The sequence below is a fragment of the Aristolochia californica genome, unplaced genomic scaffold, assembly GCF_029961685.1.
Source record: "Aristolochia californica isolate CCGP_79_NKW_82.1479 unplaced genomic scaffold, dmAriCali1.0.hap1 SCAF_10, whole genome shotgun sequence".
In the NCBI taxonomy this organism is placed as follows: domain Eukaryota; kingdom Viridiplantae; phylum Streptophyta; class Magnoliopsida; order Piperales; family Aristolochiaceae; genus Aristolochia; species Aristolochia californica.
Window position 1 is genome coordinate 30,339,592 of NW_027181771.1, and position 16,861 is coordinate 30,356,452.

General features: G+C 40.0%; 2 protein-coding genes across 3 annotated transcripts; one reads left to right on the forward strand and one right to left on the reverse strand.

Annotated features, from left to right (window-relative positions):
• Window positions 1–3,274: 3,274 nt before the first annotated feature.
• LOC137942392 (APETALA2-like protein 1) lies at window positions 3,275–7,562 on the forward strand. 2 transcript variants are annotated; one of them, XM_068788019.1, is made up of 11 exons: window positions 3,275–3,545; window positions 3,767–4,507; window positions 4,623–4,648; window positions 4,772–4,802; window positions 4,902–4,989; window positions 5,092–5,237; window positions 5,489–5,533; window positions 5,640–5,740; window positions 5,842–5,978; window positions 6,256–6,366; window positions 7,082–7,562. In XM_068788019.1, the coding sequence occupies exons 2-11, from the start codon at window positions 3,963–3,965 to the stop codon at window positions 7,301–7,303; spliced, it is 1,452 nt and encodes a 483-aa protein (XP_068644120.1). In that variant the 5' UTR covers window positions 3,275–3,545; window positions 3,767–3,962; the 3' UTR covers window positions 7,304–7,562. The 2 variants fall into 2 exon arrangements, with proteins under 2 accessions (XP_068644120.1, XP_068644121.1); XM_068788020.1 differs by lacking the exon at window positions 5,489–5,533.
• A 2,404-nt stretch (window positions 7,563–9,966) lies between these two features.
• LOC137942393 (mitochondrial hydrolase YKR070W) lies at window positions 9,967–16,430 on the reverse strand. The gene is made up of 12 exons (XM_068788021.1): window positions 16,269–16,430; window positions 16,089–16,192; window positions 14,151–14,186; window positions 13,777–13,850; window positions 13,180–13,220; window positions 12,995–13,066; window positions 12,656–12,857; window positions 12,386–12,484; window positions 12,240–12,307; window positions 11,798–11,993; window positions 11,628–11,711; window positions 9,967–10,218 (listed from the first exon to the last, which is right to left on the reverse strand). The coding sequence occupies exons 1-12, from the start codon at window positions 16,373–16,375 to the stop codon at window positions 10,153–10,155; spliced, it is 1,149 nt and encodes a 382-aa protein (XP_068644122.1). The 5' UTR covers window positions 16,376–16,430; the 3' UTR covers window positions 9,967–10,152.
• Between the last annotated feature and the right edge of the window lie 431 nt (window positions 16,431–16,861).

Genomic DNA, 16,861 nt, shown 5'->3' on the forward strand with positions numbered 1-16,861 from the left:
TTCCATGGATGGAGAAGAAGTGGCCACGTCTCCCAAGGCACAAACCTCGTACCCCTGCCGACAATCCACAGAAAAGGAAATCCTTAAACTAATCCAAGATATCGACACAAAGGGCCCCCCACCCGACGCCCGTTTCCCATGCTTCCCAGACATGCGCCTTTTTTTTATATTCCTCCCTGTCCCCTATTTTCGATCCTGCCACTCCCCCTCCACGTAAAAGTATCAAACTACCCTCCCTTCTATCCCCATCGTTCCCTCTTCCCCCTGCCTGCGAACATCGTACAAAGTACAAACGATTTCGAGTTCCGCTCCGGCCGTGGCTCGAGGGCCACTGCAACACATGGCCCCCCGTCTTTCTCTTAATCTGAAATTAAGAGGCCACGGTTAATTAAAGGTTAACCGTAAGAATAAAATAAGGAATAGCAAAGTGAGAGATTCTGGCCGGAAGCCGAGTGTCGTGGATGAACGAGAGATGGCAGAAACGAAGACAACTTTTAATTTAGTTTATGGGAAGGAGTGTCATGGTCGTCAGAGAGGCAACAGGTGTTAGCCCGAGTCGGAACTCCGGGTCGATGTCGTCGGTTAAGGAAGAAGTCCCCGTTTGCCCACTTTGCTGGTTTTATTTCCCAGAGAAGTAAGTTCATGTGGGTGGGAAGGCATACACGGAGCCATTTCACTTAAGATAGGTATTAGACGTGATTTATGATGATTATGTTGATTATCATTAGGAGAAACGTCACTAACAATTATCAAGCTTTCTCATATGCTTTGGTATGGGATTGATTCCATTCATGTCCAACGAAACGATTGGTTGGTCCAATAATTCCCTATACCGTGTGGTCCAAAATATCCCCATTCCTATTCCATTAAGCAAACTCTCTCTCGTCTTTGTGACCAACCACATTCTTATGGGTCAGTTGTTGATAGTTCTGTCTTATAGATAGTACAAGTGAGCAGATCACTTAATACAGATGATTACCAATATTAAACACATCCTTAATCAGTGGGCCCATGCCTTTTGGGTAAAAACTAAAAAAGAAAGAAGCAGACAAGGTGGCAGCCGGAAAGACGTCCAGTTTCAGTGTACCTCAAGGGGGTTCCTTAATTGAAAAATCCCGATTTGGGTTTTCCCAAATCCTAGATTAGTCCCATTGATTAACCAAAGTGTGTGACAGTGAGGAGGCTTATTTCGGATGCCACTAAAAAAGTAGAGACAATATTCGGTCAAGATTTGCCTCTATCCGCCTCCTAGGCATGTCCCTTGCCCCCAACTAGGTTGATTTTTTTAATCTCAGTGAGCCCTCCTCTTGTGAGATTGACACGCGTACCTTTGTACTATCGGCTTGCTTCTTTTGATCGATCGTATTCAAATATGGCAAGTACAATGTACAAGAAGCCGACGCTTATTTAATCCCACCAAGGATTAGTTTAAATTACGGTTTATTTTATTGATTAAAGGGAAGACTAAAAACCCGAGAAATCGGAATCGTCGGATTTGAGTGGATGTGCTAAGCTTAGACTGAACGCACACGAAGCCGTTTTCGAATGGGGGCCCACTTTTCTTTTATAAAAAAAGAAATTAGAAAAAGGAAAAACAGTGTTGAAATCTGAAAGGACGGGCAATCGACATCCACGACTTTAGGATAGATAAAAAGGGCAAAGGATACGCCCCTTACGCGCTGTACAGACGGTTGGAGTTACTTGATTCGATCCCCAGCCGTCGTTGTTTGCCATAACAGGAAAGCGGGCCCAAAAAGGTTTTTAAGGTAAACGGGTTACCGTAAGTGGAAAGGTTCGTGACTCATCTGTGGACATTCTCTCTTTCCGCTTCTCATCTCATCTGGATTTTTTTGGATTGTCCACAAAAGCGACGGCCAAGATTGGTTTTTAGTTGAATTGCTAATTAGCGATTAACTTATATCTCATCTAACCCCGATGCTGATAAGACGTTTTTTTTAGTTAGTGATGAGGTGGAATAGTTCAAATTTCAAACAAGAGATCAATAATTTGAAGCTAATAGTCCACTTGTTATAACTTATATTAATGATGAATGATTAATGATTAATGATAATTAGGCAGCTGTAAAATGTAATGAAGGTCAATCCACCCACCCCTTTCCATGTTTCCCTATCAATCGCTTTCTCGGCGATTCCTCGTGAAAATCTCATTTGCTGCAGCAGTAATTTTACTCTTCCAAAAGTGTGTTGAATGAACCCCCTAGGTCAAAGCCTGAGGTCAATTGCCAGAAAGGGTAAGAACACATGTTTTGATTTCTAATGGACACGTCCGGTGTTTTCCACTTTCAAATGGACATAACCGCCAACTCTCGCTGTCTCGTGTGACTCGTTTATATTTATTTAATGTTTTTTTCCGAATATTAGAAACGAAAAAACAAAGAGTGAAGAAAAATCTGTAAAGACAGGCGAGCTATTGTGTGGTGCGGGCAGGTCGGGCAAAGGGGTGGTCGACAGCTGGCGGCCTCGGGCAGGTCACGACGTGTACGGCTAGTGACCGCTAAAAAAAGAGGCTTCTTCCGGCGTCGCTATCGATATTTATCTTTTCTCACCTATCGAAACCAATCCAATTAATTCCTCTTTAGTTGAAATATATTTTTTTCACTGCTTCAATGTTCTCATAAAGATCACAGCGAGAACGGACACCCGGTTTTGGGTCCACCGTGGGTCGTTTCAATCCACGAACCACGGCGATGGATCTAATCTCACCTGGTCCCACCGTTGATGTCGACGTTTTTTTCTATTTAGGGAAAAATCCTAGGAGAGAAACGTCTTTCAGTTGATTGCTTAACGCTACATATAATTATACCATGTCGGGGGTGGGCCCAAAGTTGTTTTTTGGTAAGAGCGATGGAACCCTTTAATCTTTTTTATTTTATGATTATATTTTTTTTATGAAAAAGAAAAGAGGTGATAGAATATCGTCGGCGTGGCTTAATTACCGGCTTGGATCTTCTCATGAGAATCGCGCGATTCTGGGATGTCTTCTGAGGAAATCGGCAGGAGTGTAAAAAGCGAAGCCAGGAAGCAACAAATCTCTCAGACGGGGCGAGAAATTCTTCGGACAGACGCGCACGCACTGGAGTTACCGGTAGAGCCGGTGAGCAGGATGAACTTACACGTATTATTGTGTACTTTTTTTTTTTGTTTTTTGGATGGTGCGAAGGAAATTTGGTTTCTCTGAGGGGAGAAATGGAAAGGATGAATTGATAATAATAATGCAAATGCTACATGTTCTTTCACACGTCCCATCTGGTCCTCCTTTGGCCCTGAGCGACTGCTCCTTGGCCTGCTTTATTTCTCTCCTCCTCCTCCAAAACTCCAACGTTATCGTCTTCTCTTTTCTCCCCATCATTCTACCTCTTTCTTTGCTTTTTATACGTCCTGCTTTCTCATCTTTCTCGTCCGGGAATCCAGCTTCTGTTCGTTGATTTTACCTCTGATGGAGTAGACCCACGGCGGCGATTACTTCATGAAGTGGTGAATCCCGGTGGGATCGTTGCCTGCAACTTTGAATACTATTTTGACGAGGTTGTATTTCTCTCTCTGTCCCGTTTGTTCTGCTCCTTTCTTTGGTGGTTTGTGAGGAGGAATAGCTGTTGTTACTGGGTCGATCGTGTGATCTCTTGTTTTTGTACTCGAGGAGTTTTAGTGATTTGTGTTTTATTTTGGTCTGTATTGTTTTTGTTTTTTTTTTTTTTTTTATGTTTGTATTGTTTGATCTGATAGGGTGCTTCAATTTGCTGTCCTAGTTCTGATGGATAAAACGTGAAGATTAGAGAGTGATCGGGGCTTGTGAAATATTCTAAATGCTTGGAGAATTTATGAGTGGAAATGCTGTGTAAAAACACATCGGCTCTGTGTTGTCAGTATCTTTATCTTCTGTGGCTTTTTTTCCCACAAATAGTCTCCGGAACATCTCTTGGTAAGGGGCCCAATTGAAAGCCAATGTTGGATCTCAACATTGTGTCCTCCCTCGAAGAGAAAGAGAAGCTGCTGGAAGCAGCTCCGGTTGACGATTCCGGTACTTCGAATTCTTCCGTCGTCAATGCGGAGGCGTCCAGCTATGAAGACTCTTGCTCTACTCAAGCTCACCAGAACCATAATCGCTTCGCCTTCAGCTTTGATATCCTGAAAAAGGGTGTGGGAGACGAAGACGACGATGAGGACGGAGAAGAGAACGGGCTGTCGCCGGCAGAGTCGAGTCTCGTCACCAGGCAGCTCTTCCCGGTGCAAGCTACTGGCGGGAGCGATTACTGTGCTTCGGGGCCCTCTTCGGCTTCTTCGTCCTCTTCGCGGCCGCATTGGGTGGATCTCACTTTCCGCCAGGTGGACCCCAGCAGTGGGTCCATTCCGGAGGTTAAGGTCCTACCGCAGCAACAGCAACAGCAGCAGCAGGTGAAGAAGAGCCGTCGTGGCCCCAGGTCCAGAAGCTCGCAGTACCGGGGAGTCACCTTCTATCGGAGGACCGGGAGATGGGAATCGCACATATGGTCTCTGGATTTTCCTGACTATTGAGAGTTGGATTTAATGCCTTTTTGTTACAATGAAAAGTTTACTTGTAATTGATGTTCTATACTTTACTGAATCATGATTTCTTGTGAACAGGGACTGTGGGAAGCAGGTCTATTTAGGTAAGTGCTGCAATCTCCTTTTTTTCTTTTCTTTTTTCAGTTGGAATGTTATCTGTTCTGTTTTAGTATCACAGTCTCTCTGGTACTGATTTTTTGATAAATTTGGCTACTCATCGTTTGTAGGCGGTTTTGATACTGCCCATGCGGCTGCCAGGTGAATCATTTGAAAGAGACGTATCAATCTTTTTACTGTTCATTTCTGTAAGAACTTTTTCTTATCTGGGAGATAGCTGGTTCGGATATTCAACTGCAGGGCTTATGATCGAGCTGCAATCAAGTTCAGGGGTGTTGATGCTGACATTAATTTCAACCTTAGTGATTATGAGGAAGATCTGAAGCAGGTAAATGGGCTCTCTTTATTATCATTTTGTCTTTTTTTTGTTTTTTTGTTTTTGTCCTCCTGATGTGTTCTGGAGCTTATTTTTCTCTGTCAATCGTTTAAGATGAGGAACCTAACAAAGGAAGAATTCGTGCACATTCTTCGTCGTCAAAGCACTGGGTTCTCAAGGGGCAGTTCGAAGTATAGAGGCGTGACTCTCCACAAATGTGGGCGATGGGAAGCTCGAATGGGTCAGTTCCTTGGGAAGAAGTAAGTCACCCTGACTCCCATTTGAATTTCTCTGAATTCTTCAATTTGAAGCACATTATGTGCATCTTTACATATTTTTGTCTTGAATTTGGGCCTTAGGTTTTTCTTTTTTCCTTAAAACAAAACCTCTGACGAGAATATTTTCCTCTTGAAACAAAAATGAGTCCCATTTGTAGTGGAAAAGCTTCTAGCGCCCATGTTTTGTAGAGCTTGATATCAATCTAGATTTTTCTTAATAACCTTGGGTGCAGGTACATATATCTTGGGCTATTCGACAACGAAATAGAAGCTGCAAGGTCCAACTGATCATGAATTTCGCTCTCCTGAAAAATTAATTTGTTAATACCCGCAATTCTCATCTTCACTAAGGATCCATCCAACACAAATCTCCCTTTTGGTCAGGGCTTACGACAAGGCAGCTATCAAATGTAACGGAAGGGAAGCAGTTACCAACTTCGAACCAAGTACTTATGAAGGAGTGATCCCTGAGCCTGATAGTGGAGGTAATTCTTCATGAATGAATATCACCATATTTTATTTAGTTCTACATATCAAATTATCTGCCTATAATTATCTCTAACTCATTTCTCCATGCTCTGGACAGTCTGTGCCCACAATCTTGATTTGAACTTGGGGATTTCTACCCCTTCTTTTTCCCATGCTCCTACTGGGGTTAGTGGCACAAGTGGCTTTCATTTCCAGTGTGGCCCTTTCGAGTCACCTGAAATGCCGAAAACTAGGGTAATTGCTTTACTTTATTGGAGATTTTGGTGTTTTTATTGTCCTTCATTTTTAAGGGCAGAGTGCAAAAAAGGAAGGTTAACAGACAAACTTTCTGCTTAAAATGTTTAGCTTTTCTGGAGACATGTCTCTCAGATTTGCATGATATTGATAGTACCTCGATAATTGTTACGCTTCATTGGTCAATTAGATTGTGCTGTTCACTGCTCTGGCAATTTAACTACATAAAATGGGAAGGGAAAGTTGATTTCCACCATGTTATGTTACATTATTGCAGACAGAGAATCCTGTTCCACTGCCAACTGCTCAACCTCAATACCTTCCGATGGTACCCCAGCACCCCCCTGTCTGGACCGGTCTTTACCCTGGCTTCTTTCCCAACTATGAGGTAATTTCAGCAACTTCTTTGTTATTATACTAATGAACAATGCCTGAGACATGGCTTTTCCTTGTTGTAACTTTCACATGGACCTAAAACAACTGACCAAGATATCTTGTGTAACATCAGATACATCTCGGATTTTTAAGAGGGCATACCGTTATAACCCTGTAATGTCCTTATTGATACGTGTTACATCTGGTAGTACAATTCTAAAGAACATTAGACAAAATTTTCAGGGTTTAACGTGCAAAACATATTGGATTTTGGGAACCCAGGTACATTGTGAATTTCACAAATCCAACCCCTGCCTTAATTTTTAACCATACCAGCTCTTGAATTTCTTTTCTTCAAATTGAAGTTGCCTGATGAATGACTCTGTCGCTTGTGGTTGTGGTTCTCTGCTCCAGAGTCCTTATCTTGGCACCGGGTATCACTTAATATAATTATAGGCATTCTCATATCTCTCACTAGGGGAAAGGGGGCTTCCATGTGTAGATTCTGGAGTGAAGGAAAAAGTTTAGTGAAAGATGTAACTCATTTCCTCTTTTGTTTATATAAAATTTAGTTTATGTCAGATGATCTTGGTAATCATCTTCATTAATGGAAAAGTTTGAGTTTCGGATCTCAACCTGCAATTGTGACTTTCTTATTACTGTGAATTGGCTAGACATGTCTTGTTTCACTCTGTCTCTGAGGTCATTGGACCTAATTCAATTTACAGGAAAGACTTAAAGAGAGGAGGGTTGAAATTGGCTCACCGCCTGTCTCCAACTGGGCATGGCAGCTAAATGGTTCTGCTGCCCCTGTGCCAGTGTTCTCTTCTGCAGCATCATCAGGATTCTCAACTACTTCAACTTCAGCTGCCCTTCAACCACCGCCCACTACTGCATCCAGTCTCCGTCTCCCTCCCTCTAACCCTCATTGCTACTCCTACCGGAGCTGAATAGGCAATCAATTAAGTATAAAACATTTATATATTTTGTGTTTGTTTCACATGTATGTAATCTCTATATTGTTCTAGTCTTTCATCCTCACACATCAAAACTCTCTCCCGCACAAATATTCTTATGTGCTTGAGAACACAGAGTGTTTGGGTTAGTTTTTTGGTTTGCTAGGTTAAACTTACTGTTTTCTGTGTACTGCCGCTTGGAATATGTTTGCTTCTAATGAAATATAAAGACCGAAAAATGCCAAGGGGAGTAGGTGGAATTTAGAACATGAGTTTCTTGTTCTTTTGTTTTATTTACGCAAGATCCTGCGAAGATGATATTGATACCGAGTATGAATATAAAGAGCGTAAAGAAGTAAGCACGGGGATTTGTCGATGAGGTGGAGAAGCTGCTGTTCACCTTTTGGCACTCGTAAAGCTCAGGACAGTATCATAGCACTGTAACTATGGTGGGTTTATTATGCTTTGTCAAATCAAATCAGTCAAACAAAAGTGTGAAAAGATAGAAAGACCAGCTTATAGTAGAATCGTCCCATGACTCCATGGCCACTGGAACTGACTGGACAGCACGGCAGGAAAGAGGTAAGAGGAAAGCAGCCGCTGAAGATCGAGAGCGTCGTACGTACGCTGGTGGGCGTTAAATACACGTCGGCGACTCGGCGCTCTTTCTGCGGTCTCTCCGGTTAGGACTGGTTAATGAGTGTTAGCCATGTGAGTGTGAGTGTGAGTGTGAGTGCAGTGGCGTCGAAGGCATCTTCTTTGTCGTTTTTCCCGCATTCAATTACCTTCAGGAAGAGAACAGATTCTGTCGGCAGCTGCCTGTCTTTCTTTTCGCGCATCGTACCGGATCTTCCTCTCATCTCCTACCTGGTACGCGCTGTTACCTACTGGATCATCGAGTGAAGGACACTCCTCTGTAGCCTGTAGCCTGTTGTTTGTACCTGGGAGGACAGCAAATGCCTCTATACATTACTCGAAGGACACTCCTCTGTAGCCTGTAGCCTGTTGTTTGTACCTGGGAGGACAGCAAATGCCTCTATACATTTGATAAGCTGGATCTGATGTGATAAGTCGGATGAGTTGTTGTCTAGTGGTTTACTACTCGTAGAATGGTTTTGGAGAAAAGGGTGCGCCCTGACACTCGATGCCCATTTGACTGCCTCTAAGTTAATGGCAGTGTTGAACAGAAGCGGGGGGTATAGCAGGGTGCATGAATCACACCTTCCTCCGTTCTGAGATGTGTAAGGGGTGCATGAATCACACCTTTCTCCGTTATGAGAGTAAGGGGTTCAGACACCATGAATTAGTCGTACATCGAACGGCGCTTAGAATCTCAACTTTTTAATATTTTATATATATTATATGTTAAATAAATTATATATAAAATTATACATATATTTTAAAAAAAATAATCATACGAGAGTTTGATAATTGAATTCCAACAATATATTAGAACACACCAATATTAATTTTTTTTACTCTAAATATTGTTTAATTTATTTTATAATTTTTTAATCTGATCATAAATTTACTATGGCCACCTTAGTATCCAAGTTGAAAATTTATAATCTAAAAAAAATATTATGATATATATTTCTAAAAAAAATTAAATAAAATCCTATTACTAGGGAAAAGCTTCGTGATCGTTGGAGATAATAACTACAACGGAATCACCGGCGACGGAAAGGCAAAAGGTGGCCAACAACGGCGACAGAGGCGGCCACAGCAACGGTCGGAGGGTTTCCCCCTCACTCTCGCTCCGCTCCGTTCGGCGCTTCAGTCCTGCTCCCCCGTCCCCGCTACACCGTTCGTTAAGTTAACGAACGACTCACGAGCTTTCGAGCCAAACCATGATTCGGTCAAACTCGGCTCGTTAATTTGAACAAACCGATCCTAGATCTCGAACTCAGGCTCAAGATTCTAGCATACCTAATCAGAATCGAGCCGAGTTACCGGCTTGGTTAGAACCCACCCCTAGTTTAGACTACTCTCTAAACCCTCCCCATTTATTATTGATCATGGCTTACTAGTCCGGCCGGCCGGTCCTACTTTAGTGCACCAGTTCCTGTTTAGATCAGCCATTAACTTCTAAACACATCGTTACAGTTGGTCAGGTTTGACTGAATTGATTCTTGTATTTAATACCGAGTTATTGGATTATTTGACTAATTGACTTTCATTACATTTTATCATTAAACAGTCGCAAGGAGGCACTGCCTCAAGACTCATCAATGTCGTACCATAAAAGCGTGGCTACTTTTACATTATTTAAAAGAACAAATAGCCAGGTACAAACCTGACACTTGACTTCAAGGCACTTAGTGTTGTCATAATGATAAAAATGATCAAATTTCTCGTGTCTATGTTTTCTCATTAAATTTTTTAAAATATTAAAGGAATTAGGAATTCATTCCCTTCAACGTTTTGTGAGGTCAGAAAAACTTGAGGTGAAAATTTTCCCATTCTTCTTAAAAAAATTTCTTATAATTCTCTATTAGCATAAAAACACCCTAAGAAAGAAAAGTGCCGAAGGCAGACAAACCTCTTCCTTTTTGCAGTTTTTTTGAGTTTTTAACTGCACATTTAACAAGTAAACTTTTGACTATTATTAAAAAAGATAATCGTGTTTGAAAAATATATTGATATTCCACAACTGTTTTGACATTTTCGTTTTAACATTAGATCAAATTAACACATCAAGCAAATGAAATATTCTATATGAAGGGGTAAAAAATGGTCAGAAAAGGAAATGGATGTACATGGAAAGAGAATATAAATTTTTTTCTAAACTATTAAAGAAGATACTGACTGATTCTTAAAGTTTCTCTGAGCTTAAAAAATTGTCAAGCCTTTTTTGAAGACTCCTCCATCAAAATGTAATCCACTGCCTCTTCCACAGTATCAACCACCTGCAAAAGTAAATCGGTTGGGTAGTCAAGAAAACCTTGTCACTGGGAAATAGCAGAGAGGAATGGATACATCTGCAAATAGATCAGAGGAAGTCTGAAAAGAATGAAAAATAGACTCAAGTGAAAGTTACAAATTTCCTGCATCAAGCCTAAATTCCTTCAGTGACTGCCAACAAAAAGTAATCTGAACCATTTGGACATTATATAAATCATCACCAAAGCATTATTTTTTCCAATGCTGGGTGTAGCTGAACGAGTCCTTCAACTCTATTCTGCTCCGTGTGCACGATAATGGCTGTTCCCAAGCCAAGGGTTAAGAGGGTTACGCCACATAAAGCAAGAACCTTTTATATCATAAATCACTTTGGCTAGTCAACATTGCACTACACACATTTTTTTTTTATAAAGATATATTTATATTAACAAGAGAAAATTACAAAGGAAGGAGCAAATCCCTCACAACAAAAGATTGCAGGGGCACTCCCTGTTTGGCTAACACATCTGCAACCGAATTTGCAGATCTCGGAATGTGAGACCAAATACAAGAGAGTAGTGAGGTAATATCTAAAATTTCCCGAAAGATGTCCCAATGGCGCCACAGTGGAGGGGAAACACGCTCGCACCATCCAATGACCACCTTCGAGTCTCCTTCAAATTTAAATGGGACCACTGCAATTGTCTCTGAAAATGCGAAGCCCATTGAGGAGGTCATAGAGCTCAGCCGACATAGAATCAGAAATGCCTAACGGGCCAGCATAAGAGAAAAATTGATTGCCAAATGGATCTTAAATAACTCTCCCAAAACTAGCGATCCCCGGATTGCCAATAGAAGAGCCATCAAAATTCAACTTTAGGTAACCCACTTTAGGTAATCAGCTAAACCATAAACCCTAACACACATGTTATGAAATAAACAACCAGCTGTTCCTATCAATCCCTAAAACATTTCCTTGAGATGAATATTAATTCAAGTGTGAAGAATCCCAATTACCAAACTGCAATACATTATGTTGAACTACAAATTGGCTCAATTGAACTATTTCCCTTCTTTTCTTCAAATGGACATGGTAAAAAGTCAGTTCTATAACTCAACCTTGTTGTTCCCATTCCACTTAATTGACAAAACCAGCCAAATCAGTAAGTACCACAGCAAACTAGCCCCCTCAAACTGGGTTCAATACCCAGTCTTCACGGTGTCAGACCAGATCAGAGAGTAAAATCGGTAACTTTGTAAAAGAGCAGTTGTCTACAGAGAGGCACAATCATCATATCAAAAAGATTTCCTACTCTACAAATATTCACCATCAGGAAAGTCTGAACCACAAAGACTCTAACCAAGTATTTTCACATCCATGATGTGTATAATTGGTCTTATATGTACGACTATGCACAGAAATTATTCAGCATACCAGATCTGCTGGAAACTGAGCATGATTTCCTTTTTCCTTAAAGACCCCTGTCCTCGTCAATATAGAAAACCATGGCTTTCCTGTCTGGAATTGAAACTGAAGATCAATAATCAAATGACATGAAATACGAAATACTGGAAGGTTCAAAACAAAGACATCTAAAGACAGACCTGCTGTGCACCTTTGATGTCGACTAAAGGATTATCTCCAACCATATAAACGGTCTCAAGTTGATGAATTTCTCCTTCTCCTTCTCCTTTCCCCAATATATAAGACTGTACTTGCTTCAGTATATCTTCAGCATTCTTGAAGACAAAAGGGTTTGGTTTCCCATAAGATGTATATTTTAGAGGTGAGTCGTTAATTCTGCATGTTTTGAAAAGCGAATGAGGAAGCAGTTGGAGATATATGACTATGGCGTGCCCAACCCATGTGCCCCATGTACGAGTAACAAACTTCATTATTGAGAAAATAACTGTTTTTTTTTTTTTTGAATGTTGAACCCCATGCCCTGGTGAGACTATAACCGAAGACTTCACACTAAAAACTCCCCATGTAGCCATTCAGCCAAAAGCTCAATCTACTTTTTTAAGAGACAATTGAGGACCATACCTGTTGTAGATACTTTCCAATGCAATTCTAAAAGCACCCATGCCAAGACGTTCACAGGGAAATGCAGCCTGGTTTGAAAGAATATAAGAAACATGTATCCGAAAATCTTCCAGCAATGTCAACAACTTTAACCACTCCACACAGACCTGATATTCAAGATCATCGGCAGCAAAATATAAATCCGGTTGATGGTGCCCAACCCCTTTTCCCGGAAGACCTCCCGATCGTAAAATGTCACAGAGAACCTAAGTCCATTCACCAAAAAAAAAAAAAAAAACAGAGTTTTGAAGCAACTTCGATGGGCACATACAATGTACTGTTTGTATGGCGAAAAAGCTAATAAATCCAAGGCAAAATAAAGTCCCATTTCTTTATAGCAAGAAATTTATATGAATTAATGAGTATATCTACAAAACCTGAATATCCCTGCTCCAATCAACAGGATCACTGACCACAAATGCAGCTTTAACTTTATCTGAAAGAACGTTGTATTTGGTCTGTATCACCTCTGGACAGTTGCTTTCAAGAAATGGTTGTTTGGTAATCCAAGGCTTGAACTGAGCTAGTGGGTCTATGTCATTAAAGCAAGAGGAGTATTCATCTATTGAAAGAGCTTTCCTGATTGAAAACTGATGCTATAAGCAGATGGTTCCAGCATCAAGGTACCTAGAATACATCAAGGACTCCACTTTCCAAATATAAAATAAAATAAAATAGAGTGAAACCATGACATTAGATCTCAGAAAAGACCTCACTTAAATCCATACTCAGACATGACCGTAGCAGGTTCCCCTTTACCAACAGCCACAATGAGTTCATTCTCAAATCTGCAATAGAAAAACATAGTTTGTGAAGGCAATAAAGCAAACATAAAAAAACAAAAAGAAATAATAATTCGACACTACAACCAAAAGAAACCCAGTCATATAACTTAGTATACTTATTCAGCAGATTCTTGAATGGTGAATGTCCCTGAACAACCTGCATCAGAACCTTGAGTTACCACAAAACTTTCTAAAGAACCCAGAAAAAAGAAGAAGGAAAAAGAAAAAAAAAATGGAATTGAGATATGATGACCTAAATTTGAATAAAATGAAATTGAAAAAAAAAATTGGGGCCTTTCTAAGATCAAATGAAATTGAAATCATTAACATTGTGCTCGTGCATTTAACATCCAGGCTTTTTTCACTTAAAGTAGGGGCAATATTGTAAATTGTACTCAACCCTAAGCTATAAATAGAAGTTGGGGGACGTACTGGTCCCCCATCTCATTTTCTTTCTCAATTTACTCTTCTCCACTTTCTCTCCCTCTCATTCTCTCTCTTCAACCTTCTTTCTTCTTACTTTTTTCAATATGTTATTGCACCATTTTCTTAAAATCACAGTTGTGTAATGTTGATCCCCTCCCCAGTGATACCCTAGACACCCATGAGATTCGAACCAATACCTCAAATTAAGCACCCAAAAGCAGACATGTATTTGTTCAGTTTCAAGTCTACATTCATGTATTTTATAATAACGCACCAAAATAAAGCACCTGCAGGGGTAAAATGTTAACTCCCAGTATTCTAGTCAGTTCCTGGGCACGTCTAGACTCTGGGATGCCACCACCTATCCATATAGAGAGATAATGCATGCATGTTAGTCAGCAATGATTGAACTGATAGAAACACAGATAAGTCATCTCAAGGCCTCCACAGACTTTGCCGAATAACTATCTTTTCTGTTAAAACAGCAATAAAGCTTCTCAAATATGAAGTAAATTGAGTTGAAACTCTAAAAAAATATCCTATAAGACAGACTCCATTCACTTCAGAAAGTGGAGGCAGATTATCTAAAATCACATAGATAGTGTCATTGTACAAATAAAAAATGATATATGAACAAAGAAACCATGCCTGTGGTCCTCACCATTTGTAAGGAACAGAAATGGAATCTGCAAAGTTCCTGCAAAATATATTATGCTTTCATGAGCAGATGGGAAGATAACTTTTATTGAAATGCAGCTTAACCAGATCAACAAGGTGAAGGAAAATGTTAAAGAAAGGAAACAACTGACAAAGACTCAATCCATAATGTCTATAAAAGAATCAAGCAAAGTGATAGATGTGACAGGGCATCCATCAAGGCTTGTCTGTTTCAAACTGGAAGAAAGTTAATGATATACAATTCTGCTCCAAACCAATGCAAATGACAGACAGAACAATTGTACTAGCCATCAACGAACACAGCAATTTTCAATGTGCACCAAGCGCTTATATTTCTGAACTAGGACTAGTTTTCATTAAGGCAGTGAAAAGGAATAGAGTTGGCAATTTCGTTTCTTTGATTATTGCAGAGTAGCCAACATCGTTGATAGGTCAGTACATGCCTGATCCTACTAGATTTCTTTGGTGACTTATGATTAAAGGGAAACCACAGAACACTAGCAAAAGTTATATTTAAGAGAGATGTAAACATGATGAGAGATTGAATTGCTAAAGTTATATATGTATGAGTGATATGGGACACCAAAACATAGGCTACAAGAATGATGGGGAAAAGATTATACTTCTGTAGGAGTAACTCAGGCTTGTAAGGATTTGAAGCTTGTCTATACCATGTTAAATTGCTTGCTAACAACAGCCAATTTTCAGCTATTCCTTACTTATGCATATAGATCGTAGCTTATGAGGATAGGTATCTGACCAGTATACCAAAAGCTTTAAAACCAATGAAACACAAACATTTAAACCCTTAAAACCTATCCAAAGGATCCATACTGGGCTAGCACAACCCAACACCTATACCTCCAAGTTCAACTCCAGGGGACCATAATAATCTACCGTGCTTTCATGCCAGCTTTTATGGTAACCTACTCAAGGACAGTTTTTACTCTCGATCAGTTTCATACAAGGTGAAAATACACAGAAAACTCTAAAGATAATAAAAGTAAAAAAAAACTAAACCCTTAAATCTCACACTAGGTTGACACACACCAATCTCATACCTGAGGTTGGAACTCACAATATCATAACAAATTGCTTCCTGTATCACAACAACAACAACAACAACAAAAAATAAAAATAAATAAAAATCTTAAAAATGGTCCATCCTCTGCCATTTTGCCATCCAACTTGAACAGAAATCATCTCCATAGTCCACTTTGGTGTGAATCCACTGGGTAGGCATCAGACATGGAACCACAACTGTGACACCCATTACAATACATGAAGTCCTTTGGTTGTATGGTGATTTGTTGTTAAAGTAGAGTGCAAATATAGAAGTCAAGCACTTAGGATAGATGCAATATAAAGAACAGTAGACAAGCAACAGTGGAGATTCGATAGAATTTCTAGCCCACATGCTAAATATTTCCCTCTCATCTCTTCACTTGTACGTATTTATCTTTAAATTATTCATGCTCTGCAGAGATAATGAAATGAGGCGGATGAGCGGAACAAGAAAAAAGGGACCTATCTTCAGACATCAGAAGTGGTTGCATGACCAGAAAAAAACTGGAAGTTTTACATTTTCTTTTCAAATAAAACTTAAAATAATGAACAGGGAGTGGTGTAACTGAGCATTTCCACATTCACGATGGGTTATAGCTAAAAGGACGTTTACGCAAACATCTAACGGTTCACGTTTCCAAATCATTTTTCCTGCACTACCCCACTATTAAACGCCGGAGTAATATTAACTATTAAGTTAACAGCTAAAATGCCATTTTGGTTTTCCAAAAAGCTTGAAAAAAAAAATGCTACGGATATTCTCGATAAACAAAGCATAAAATGATGGAACTATATCCCCAAAAAACGAAGCAAATAATTATAGAACTAAATCCCCGACAAAGGTTATGCGCATTACCAGAATCACTGTAAAGTTTTCTCACTGCCGCTAGAGATCCTCCTATTGGCGTCCGGCCTCGAAGAATCACGCCATCGATGTCAAACGCAATACCAAACGGGTATCTAACAGGAATATAAAAAATTCAGCGCATATACAACCAAATTCACAAGAACACAGTCTTCGTACCCAAAGAAGCACCTCTCGGATTGCAAAGTAGTGTTAGACAACGCGCGGGCAATTAGGAAACCAGCCGAACGCACTCTTGTCCTTCCCAACGAAATCCTAAGCACGGAAAGAAACCTCATCGTTCTTCTCCTCCGAAGTGAAGCCTGAACCTGCAAAGAAGAACAACCGTTCTGTCCGTCCCCTAGTCGAGAGTGATGAAGCCGAAGAGAGTGGCTGCTTCCACCATATTTGGATTCTCTCTAGTAAATCTCAACCGATGATACAGATCTTCTCTAGTGACAATTGTTTGTACATCAATTGCGATTAACAATTCAGATCAAAGTAACTCGACCACCAATTGACCGATGGTTAAAGTCGGAGATACCAATCATTAGTCAAAGCATAATTAAATTGTAAAGATTAGAATTTTTCTGATAAGTTATTTAAATTGACCGCCACCAAAATCAAGGTACAAACAATTGTCACTTAAGCATCACACAATAAGAGGAGATGACACGTAAGTGACATATGGTGCCTACATAGAATCCACATGGCATAACATGTTCTACATGTAAATATTATCGAAGAAAGACTTGGTCCTACCATGTGTCAAAATTTCATGGGTT

Bases quoted from the DNA above. Each gene is read 5' to 3' on its own strand.
- LOC137942392 (XM_068788019.1), top strand. From the start codon at position 3,963: ATGTTGGATCTCAACATTGTGTCCTCCCTCGAAGAGAAAGAGAAGCTG. The intron at 5,238-5,488 runs GTAAGTCACCCT...CCTTGGGTGCAG, and splicing joins GGTCAGTTCCTTGGGAAGAA to GTACATATATCTTGGGCTAT. The intron at 6,367-7,081 runs GTAATTTCAGCA...TTCAATTTACAG, and splicing joins GCTTCTTTCCCAACTATGAG to GAAAGACTTAAAGAGAGGAG.
- LOC137942393 (XM_068788021.1), bottom strand. From the start codon at position 16,375: ATGAGGTTTCTTTCCGTGCTTAGGATTTCGTTGGGAAGGACAAGAGTG. The intron at 13,851-14,150 runs GTGAGGACCACA...CTATATGGATAG, and splicing joins ATTTCTGTTCCTTACAAATG to GTGGTGGCATCCCAGAGTCT. The intron at 13,221-13,776 runs GTGCTTTATTTT...GTTCTGATGCAG, and splicing joins TTAACATTTTACCCCTGCAG to GTTGTTCAGGGACATTCACC.